The sequence below is a fragment of the Colobus angolensis genome, unplaced genomic scaffold (genome assembly GCF_000951035.1).
Source record: "Colobus angolensis palliatus isolate OR3802 unplaced genomic scaffold, Cang.pa_1.0 Scaffold144, whole genome shotgun sequence".
Taxonomy (NCBI): domain Eukaryota; kingdom Metazoa; phylum Chordata; class Mammalia; order Primates; family Cercopithecidae; genus Colobus; species Colobus angolensis.
This window is the reverse complement of record NW_012114533.1, coordinates 3,692,533-3,702,520: the sequence shown is the minus strand read 5'-3', so window position 1 is coordinate 3,702,520 and position 9,988 is coordinate 3,692,533. Positions and strand designations below refer to the sequence as shown.

The 9,988-nt window shown below is 44.1% G+C and overlaps 1 protein-coding gene across 1 annotated transcript in view; it reads right to left on the bottom strand.

Moving 5' to 3' along the window:
• The window catches only part of SLC25A28 (solute carrier family 25 (mitochondrial iron transporter), member 28), a 65,930-nt gene continuing 55,942 nt past the window's right edge, over positions 1-9,988 (bottom strand). Inside the window, exons 2-4 of the mRNA XM_011935566.1 lie at positions 3,465-3,693; positions 2,335-2,391; positions 1-845 (exon numbers count right to left, since the gene is read on the bottom strand). Coding sequence (XP_011790956.1) covers positions 328-845; positions 2,335-2,391; positions 3,465-3,687 — 798 coding nt within the window. The 5' untranslated portion in view covers positions 3,688-3,693 and the 3' untranslated portion in view covers positions 1-327. The remainder of the gene's footprint in view (positions 846-2,334; positions 2,392-3,464; positions 3,694-9,988) is intronic.

Here is a 9,988-nt window from a genome sequence, read left to right as displayed (position 1 = left end):
TTTAATTTAAAGGCTTTTTATTAGGAACCAGGGGAATGAGCTGCTTATCCCTCTATAACAGTCTAGAGCAGGTCGTCAGGCCCAGGATGGAGAGAGGTTATCAAAGGTGCTGTGGTGTGCTTTGCTGCACGTGCTTAGGGCCTGGAAGGAAAGGTGGTGGCAACAGAGGTTGACAGGAACTGGTGTTAGTCGAAACACCAAAATCCTGGGGGAAAGCCCCTCTACCTTCCTTCTAACTCCACTTGAGGCGGGAGCATTCCAGGAGACAGAGAATGTGAGCAGGATGCAGCAGTGTCATCTGAACCCCTGGCTTCGTTCAGTGCTACTTCACTTGCCGGCCCTCCACTCTTCTTGTCGTTTAGTGATTAGGTATTTGAAGAACTCATACACAGACCATGCTATGGCTGTGGAGGGGATCTGGTAAATTACTCTAGCCTGCACCCCTCGGAAGTAGGCGGTCACCCCACCTACTTGATATACCGTCCTGAAGGCACTAGCCATGCCTGTGATATGTCCTGTAATGTGTGAGTTCAAAGCCAAGGACTCCTGGGTGTTGAGCAGTGTTTTGCAAACGTCCAGTGGGGTTGTGGCTGCGGCAGCTACAGCTCCTGCGCAAGCTCCAGAGAGGACGTGGGAGCTTGGGTTGTACCGTCTCTGGGGGTTAAAGTGCTCCTGCAGGAATTCATAGGTCATGAAGTGAATGGCTTGGAAGGGAACGTTCATGGTCAGCTGGGTGGTGTAGCTGCGGTAAAAGGCCCCAGCCCCTTCATTTTGCCACACTGCCCGTACACAGTCTGTCACCCGGTGGTATGGCGAGTTGTACATCTGCATCCTCTGCTTGACCACTAGTAGTGCCATCATCAAGGAAGGAAATGGTGACAGCAGCCAACCAGTGATGGAGATTATCCAGATTCAGAGTCCCAAGTCAGCCGATCAGCCAATGGAATAGAGAGAGAAAAAAGTATGAGTGAGCTGCTGGCTAACCTGAGAAGTCAGCTTCCCTTTTTTGAGGGGAGGGAGTAGGCAGAGGGTTGGTAACGAGCCAAAAAACAATAAACCCTCTTCCATCAGGACTTTTGTAAAGCCAGCCAATTCACACACACAGGACTTATCTATGGTTTGGGAGCTCCAGAGAGTCTTCTTGAACTAAGTACCTATCTCTAATCTTACCCTCTTACAACTCCCAACAAGAAATGACTCCATGACAGCGAACATTATCATGAACACAGGCCCCTAACAATCCCAATCCTCAGGTACAAAGAGCACCTAACTTTTAAAATATGAGATGGTGATCCTCCTAGAGGGGAGGAGACAGAAGTGCTACCAAAGAAAAGATTCTTAGCCAAAAAGAGTTGGCTTTAGTTTTCAAACACCTCCCACTCCCTCAAGTAGATAACATGGTGTGAGCTCTGTGGAGCTTCAGCTTAGCTTTGGTTCTGTCCACCCCATGGCCTTGCCCAGACAGAAAATGAACAAGGCAACGGGCCGGGCGCGGTGGCTCAAGCCTGTAATCCCAGCACTTTGGGAGGCCGAGACGGGTGGATCAAGGAGATTGAGACCATCCTGGCTAACACGGTGAAACCCCGTCTCTACTAAAAATACAAAAAATTAGCCGGGCGAGGTGGCCGGCGCCTGTGGTCCCAGCTACTCGGGAGGCTGAGGCAGGAGAATGGCGTGAACCCGGGAGGCGGAGCTTGCAGTGAGCTGAGATCCGGCCACTGCACTCCAGCCTGGGCGACAGAGCAAGACTCCGTCTCAAAAAAAAAAAAAAAAAAAAACATGGCAACGATGCTATCCCCTCGTATTTGTTCATCCTCACATGGAGAGTTTTTGGAGAATTTTCCTCCAGCTGAAAAGCCAAGACCCCAGTAGAAATGCAGGGACTGAGTTCTACAATTTAACCTTTCATTCCTATCCCAACTAGCTTTATTCCGATAAGAAAGGCAATATATTTAAGTGTCAATTCCTGCAAATCATAAGGGGGCAGAAAAAAAAAAAAAAGAATCCATCTTCACCTCTTCGAAGAAAAATGAACCTGCTAAACTTTCAGGACAGATCAAATCTACTACAAAGGAGACTCCCAGGAAAGCCCAAAAACAGGCCACATGGAGCCGTATCTTTTTCTAGGGAAGCCCCAAGGATTAGTGAAATCCCAGTGAATCTGCTTCCTGTCCAAGAGGGTGCCTCCTAACTACCAAAAACATGGAGGGAGCACCCTCTTGTGGTAAAACAAGGTAAGAGAATTTCCCACCAAAACTGATGTGCTCTTTCTTCTGCAAACTGGAAAGAAACACAGGTGCAGCTGCCCAGAGTGATAGGTTGAGGAATCATTACCTTCCGCAGGGTTCATGGCTGCATCATGAAGTAATGTTGCCACACACCCGGCCGCACCTGCAAACAAGAAAACAACTGCCACATGTAAGGCCAAGAGAGCATGACCAACTCATTGAAGTTCCCCACTGAAGGGGAGTGGCTGTGCTACACCACAAGGTAACGTTAGGAGGTAGTCCAAAAGATGGGGACCCACTGCTCCTAAACTCCTGTTTAAGAAGGGAAGTATCTGTTCCCACCAACTTTGTAAGGTCACCAATGCATTCCACATCCATGATAGGAAGGCCAGCTCAGGTCTCATCAATAAAGATCGTTCTGAGAATAAATGCAGCGCCCCGGACAGGAAGCAGACACATTGCTGCCTAGGGATGCCAGCACATCACCTGCCACCAGTGGAGGGAGATACAGGTGCCAGGTAGTCAGATCTCATAGAATCTCACCACAGAATCCCACCTCTGTCCTGCTGCAGAACCCATTTGCAGATCATAACATTTGTCTATAAAGATCTTTCGTTCAGGTCCTGAACTACTCTGCCCCTCACCCTCTCCACACTCAACTTGGTTCCAGCCAGTCCTGAAGCCCTAGGCTGCTATCCTTTCTCTTACTTCCATACAACCTTCTGGTTTCTTCATGTAGTTCCTTGGCCCCACCCCCATTCACTTTGTCATGTTCTCAACAACACAAACTGCCTCTGGTGAGTTGGGATCCTGAAAAGGTGAGGTGAAAAGCAGGGGCTTCATTAGTATCTTCCTTGGGTGGCTGGCTGGGTCGCCTGCAATCCTGCCCTGAGGAGCAGGACACCATAAAACTATGAAACATACACTGGGGGTAGTTCAGTGTGTCTCCACGTTACCAGGGCATTAGAAGTTGATGCCAGGGAGATGAGAGGAACAAGTCAAGCTGGTAGGTAAGGGAGGATACTGTAACCCTTTGTTGAGATGCCCCAAAGGAAAAGGCAGGGTTGAAGCGGCCCGTTGTCTGAGAACATCAGGTTTGGAAGTCCCTCCCTTATAATCTGGCCTATCCCAGCCCAAAGCTTCAGCTCCAAACCATGCTGAGACTGGAAAGCACTGACAGCAGCAAAGCCCAAAGAGTTGGGAAAGTGGGGGAACCAGCACAGGAAGGCTCAATACCATTGGCAATATGGCTATTGCCCCCAGGGTGGATTACATCACTCAATGTCTTTTTTAACTTTTCGTAGCAGGCAAAATAAAGGGCGTGGGCAGGCCCTGCGCCTGTTGCTGTGACGTTCAGCCCCCTCATGGGCCTCCATAGGCCCTCCGTTCTTATAATCCTCCAGAGGGCTTCCAACACATTGCGATAGCGGGCAGCTGGGTCAGGCTGTAGACTCTGCATCCGGGTCTGAAATTACAGCAAGGAGAAGCGCAATGTCAGCAATGCCAACTTCTCACCCCACCTCAACACACTGGGCAGACCTTCTACATGGAGCTGTGCCCATCTGTGAGAGGGATATCTGACATTCAGCTTATTTCCAATCTATGGCTGATCTTTCTTTTAAGCCTTGGACCTTTCTTTTTCTAGTCATCTATGACCCTGAGAGTGGAACATCATTATTTTCCTTGAAAAAATAATACCACCATTTGCTAAGTGTCCTGGTACTCCAAAATGATTCAGAGCCCCAGCAACAAATATCAAGCTTTCAGAAGTTGCTTTTGTGCCTTAATACACTCAAGCTGACAGTTCTTCACAGATGGATTCTAAATTCAGGTATTTACTGTCTATGACATACTTTATGCTTTATACCTAAAGACTGCCCCTGGCCCTGCTTCATGACCACACACTGAGGGGCGGCTAACATTTTGATACTTTTTCAGACTATCTGGTAATGGCGGCTGGGTCTACACCGAGTCTTGGCAGAAGTAGCATTCTTAATAGATGATTTTATTTCTTGGGAAAGAAAGTTTACCCTGAAACTGCAAAGGTGGGAGTATCTAGCTAGAAACCAATCTAGTCTCCAATCCTGAAGGGCCCTTCCAGATTTCTAATCTAAATTGATTAAATCCCAAAATTGGCATTAGCAAATAAAATCAGTCTCAGTGAAACATAATCCTTGGAATCTCTCTAAAGGATTCAATGATTGGAATAAAAGCGTAGGGTAGACACTTTGTATGATGTTCCTTGACAAAGTTTTGTTGAAATTTGGAAAATTAATCTTACTTGAAACACCTCCCTAAATTAGACCTTTTCTAAAGAGTGTGTTTCCCCAGGAAAATTTCTCATCTACTGACCCATTTCAAGGTAAAGTAACATGGAAACTAATAGTTAATATAAAATCAATGTCTAAAAAGAAAAACCAATGTCTGGTGCCTGACACACAATAAGCACTTCTGATTTGTCTGTTGAATGAATGAATCTTTTGTCACATAACTGTATCAGCTACAATCACTGGTGAGCCAATGGGAGCACGTGACGCCCAAGTGCAGTTTAAATTTCTGCATCAATCTAATCACTAGATTCTATTTGGAATTAAAAGCTTGAACCTTTGGCCAGGCACAGTGGCTCATGCCTGTAATCCCAGCACTTTGAGAGGCTGAGGCGAGTGGATCACCTGAGGTCAGGAGTTCGAGACCAGCCTCACCAACATGGTGAAACCCCGTCTCTACTAAAAATACAAAAAAATTAGCCGAGCATGGTGGTATGCGCCTGTAATCCCAGCTACTCAGGAGGCAGGAGAATCGCTTGAACCTGCAAGGCGGAGGTTGTAGTGAGCCTTCGCTGGTTTGAGCCACTGCACTACAGCCAGGGCAACAAGAGCAAAACTCCATCTCAAAAAAAAAAAAAAAAAAAAGCTTCAACCTTCCTCTTGGCCAACTGGAATCCAAGAGTAATACCTTTCCTCAAGATCATGGGAGAAAAGAAACTAACCAGATGAACAGGTCCCAGTTAGCTGCAAGCAATCCACATTCCTCTGGTTATTTTCTCCTGCCTGCTACCAACAAAAAACCGGAAGCTTAAAAGATTAGTTACTGGTGGTCAATCAGAAATACTCTATACGGTATCACTTATCACAATTTGATACATTCTTTCCTACTTCCCCCCACAAAACCTCATGTATTTCCAATAAAGGGTTTGTTTACTGATCTTTCACATCACACAAGGCATATAAAATCCATCAGAAGAGTTGTTCATAGAGACTACGGGTCAAATGCTGGCTAGAGCTACTAATAAGCAAATATAAATTGAGCCTCTTGGCTTATCGTGTTTCCATGCATTTATTCAAAACTGATCTTGTATAGGGAGAATGTTCAGAATGTTCAGAAATTGCATTGCTCTGCCGCAGTCAATGGTGTATTTGGCTACCAATTCTGAAAGGTATGGCTTCGGAGGCCTGGAACTCCTCACCCCCAAGAGAAAACCAGATTGTGGGAAGCTACTTTGAACATTCTATACATACATCTAAGTCTAACTCAACAATTCTAACTCGATAAAAATACACCCTTATGGGGAGGACCTGGGCATAAGCTATGCCAAGTATAAAAATAAATATGGCTCCTCAAATTTGTGGGCCAATAAATCTGCCTTTTACAGAAAGATGAAATATCTAAGTAAGAATTTCTGAAAAATCTCAATATGAAAAACCTCGACCTGGCTTGGAGAAAAGTCAAACAACCCAGTAGAGAAGTAAGTGGTTTGGTAAAAGACAAGCCACATTTGAGTCTAAAAGCCTGAGTCTGAACCTCAGCTTTGCTAGTTGTATGATCTTGGGTATGTCACTTAACCTCTCTAAGCTTCAAAATTGTCATCTATAACAACAGGCCAAGAATGACTGGCTCATAGGGCTGTTGTGGGGATTAAAAGAGACAAGGTATGTAAAAGCCATTGGTAATTTATAAGGTGCTAGAAATATAAAGATCTTTATTGTATTCAAAATGATTCTAAGATATATTTGTTCATATCTAAGAATTTACAGATCATGGTAGCATTGCCTCCTGTATAAGTCATTTCACAAATATACATGGGCAACTAACTGTCCTTAGCCACTAATAAATCGGGGTTAATTTTGTATTTTTTGTTTTCCTTTTAAAGTTTCTCTGTGGCTATAATGATTTACATGTCCCACTATTAATCTGAAGGTCATATGTTCAGGGACAAGCTTTACTGTGAAATTCTGTGCCTTGCCTGGTTCTTGTAATCTGCTTTTGGGAAGCTATATGGAAGGCTTGAGAGTCTGATACACTGAGTTCAAACCACAACTGTGCCACTTAAACTCTGTGACCTTGGACAAGTTATATAACTGTTCCCTAAGCCTCCTTTCAACTGTAAAATAATGAAAATGGTTTCTACTTCATCAAATTGCTTCACAGATTAAATGAATAAATGTATGTAAGGTACTTCAGATAGTGCTTGGCACACAAGATCACTGAACACTTATTATTAGTTGCAAGAAAATCAAATAAGCTAATGTTTCCATTTCCTAACCTTTCACAGGTGAATATGTACAGATACCATTTACATTTGGAAACTGGAGATTTATCTCCCTCTGCTCTTCCCCTCCTTATTATATAAGTGGATATTTGCTTCACCACTTCAGAGCCAACAACAGCAGCTTGATGATAGGTGGGTACTTAGCCAGATGATTTTGAGAAGGGTTCTGACTGTTTTGGGTTGCAGAATCTGTCCCCGTAGATAAAGTCTGGAGCTTGCCTCTGAGGCCCAGAAAAGGAAACTGGGATTTATCTGGGCTCCCAAGCCTCTCCATTATGGCCATGGAAATAGCTGGTTGAATAACCATGGTCCAGCAAGGCTACACTGACTTCTCATGGTCCCTCTCAAGGATATTTAAAGTCAACTTGACCCTGATAAGTAGCTGAGGATGGACAGGCTTGCATGCCAAGAGGCAATGTCAGCTTTCATTTGCAAACACTATGGTTGCCCTTTAGGCTCCAACAACATAGATACCTGCCTCCAGTCTTAAAGACTGGGCTGCTTTTCCTCCCCACCATCCACTTATTAAAAGAAGAATAATAACTGCCGGAACAAGTAAACTGGGAAGCCCTTTCTGAAGGAAGGGATTTGAATTTTACTTTCATGCCTGCACAAAAGCATTTAACATACTCACTGACACTAAATCATACTGGCCTCACCTAGTTTTTCCCTCTAAGTCATTTAAATCCCAGCATTAAGTGCAAGTCAAAATGAGCCTTCTAAAATAAGCTTTCATTATTGTTGACAACTCCTGAGCATTTTTTTCTCAAATCATTATTTCCTTAATGGAGGGCTTTCAGATATAACTGCAATGTTGTATGACTAATTTTTAAAAAACCAAAATGCCAAAGCTTATGTAAATGAGTAAGAACTGTTCTTCAAAATAGTTACCTTGGAAGGCTACAATTGACTTATTCCAGCAATGCTGTGGTTATGCAAAACCTTTCTGGAACTTCTCTTTCAGAGGTGTTTCCTCAATGGGTTTATAGGCCTCAGAAGTAAAGCAGTCTCCTTGCTTTCAAGTCCCACCTTATTTTGACGCCAAGCAGTATTACCCATTTTGACCTCCCACTTTGTTCACCATATTTGATTCTGAATAGTCTTTGTTCCTGCAAAATCAATTCCATCTTGTCACAGGGCAAAGATTTGCCTCCCTTAAGGACATGCACCCAAATATTCTAGAAGCATTTTTAACAGGGATTAATAAAATGTTTATAGCAACAATAGCACTATGTAAATATATGGAGTAAGGAGATAACCTCCCATTATGTTATAATGGAACAGTGGTTAAATTGATAAGTTACAGTAATATTTCTAAGATCAATTATTACACTGTATTTTTCAAGCCATTAAATAATTTTCATGGTTTTCTTTGATCTGTTTTCCATTCAATACTCATCCAGAAAAACAGCATCCTAAACCCTGCACTCTACTCACATTGCACTCACTCCCTAGTCTAAGTCTAGGGAGCTAGATTATATTAACTTTTGGATATACGGCATTATTAATTCACAAGTCATTCAACCTAGAGTCTATACATATAATGTATGCATCTTTTTTATTTGTACTTACTCGTTTTACATTTCAATGTTGTTACTTCTCATGGATTTTACTGTTTATTTCTATTTCTCCCAATTGACAAGGGCATTTAACATTCTAATGCTCATTTTAGTCAAGTGCATTTACCCCATTTTCAATGGATATGGCCCTTGTTAGGAGTTACCTTGTGCTAAAATACTCCTGCCAGTTTACTGTCATTCACAAAGCTTAATGAGCACTCCCCCCATTTCCTTATCCACATTACTAACGAAAACATGAAACACTACTGGAATCAGAGGGAGGTAAAAGGGATCTACTTTGCATTTTGATTCTCTCCTCCTTTTGAATACATAACACTTTCCTGATTTGACGAGAAAACATAAATCAAAAAGCTGCCAGGTTACTGTTTGACTATTACCCTTAACATGTAAAGGAGGTATCGGTCTTTGTCATATCAACAGTCCCCTCTAGTTTACCTCTCCCTCAATTCAGTCCTCACCTTTAGTGGCTGCTACCTTTATTAATGCAAGAATAAGAACTGTAAAGAACAATAATCTGTTTCTTTCTTCACCCAGCTTTCTTCAGAAGGACCTGACTTCTGTACACATTAATCATCCTGCTTGGTTGTGAATGCAATTATACTTTCACAAGAATTGTGTCCTCTTGTTGATCTCATTCCATTGTCTTCATACTTACATCTACTTTCTAATACCGTCACATTTCCTTTCTAGGCAACTTCTCCCTTTTTGTCAACTTCAGGTGGCCAAAGAAATTGCTATCAGTTTCATCTCTCTTGTTTGGAGGCTGATGTGCTCCCTGCACATACAGTCCTAATCCCAGCTCAATTTTCATGTTCAGGAAATAGGTGGGGTATCACGCTTGCTTCACAGAGAAACTGAAACCTTTTCCTGAATACGATCTTTCCCATATTACTTCCAGTCTGGAACTCTGCATTCTCACTGCACAATGATTTCCAATCACTCATGTGTTAAGATTTAACGTGTAAGTCCTTTATCTAGCTGAAAGATCCCAGATTCGGGTTCCTGCCCCGTCAGTAAAGGAAGATACAGTAAGGAGTTCGTAAAAGCACTAGCCCAGAAAACATCTCAAGCCGTGAGATCCATTTCAGGGTCTGGGTCACGCCAGCTGGCTTCACCTTAATCGAGTTAGTAGCACTTACCTGAGCTTCGGGATACCCCATCCCACCCTATTCCTGTTTAGTCCCAGGTGGGGTCCAGGGCTTTGGCTGACAGATTTTCGATCCTGAGTCCCGATTCAGATTTCACTGACGGTTAGAAATAGGTCCTGGATCCTGACTGGGATCAACTCCCAGCTGGGACCTTGCTTGAATGGAGTGTCGGTTCGAATCGTGTGGTAGTGGCAGGAGCCAGGAAGGAACCCATGTCGGCTCCGGCTCTCAGCCGGGATCCTGGCTCCGGACAAGACCCAGGGGTCGGGTCAGCCCCAGGTCGGGTTCGAAGCCCGGTGCAGGTCTCACCTTGACGCAGTCGATGGGGTACATCACGCAGTGCTCCAGGATCCCTGCCACGGCGCCTGCCACCATGTGCGTGGTGACAGTGGCTCCAGCCGGCAGCGCCTCGTAGTCCGGGCCGGAGTCCGGATCTTGACGTACTGGGGGCCTGCAGGCCCCGGCCTCCCCGCCGCCGGCCCC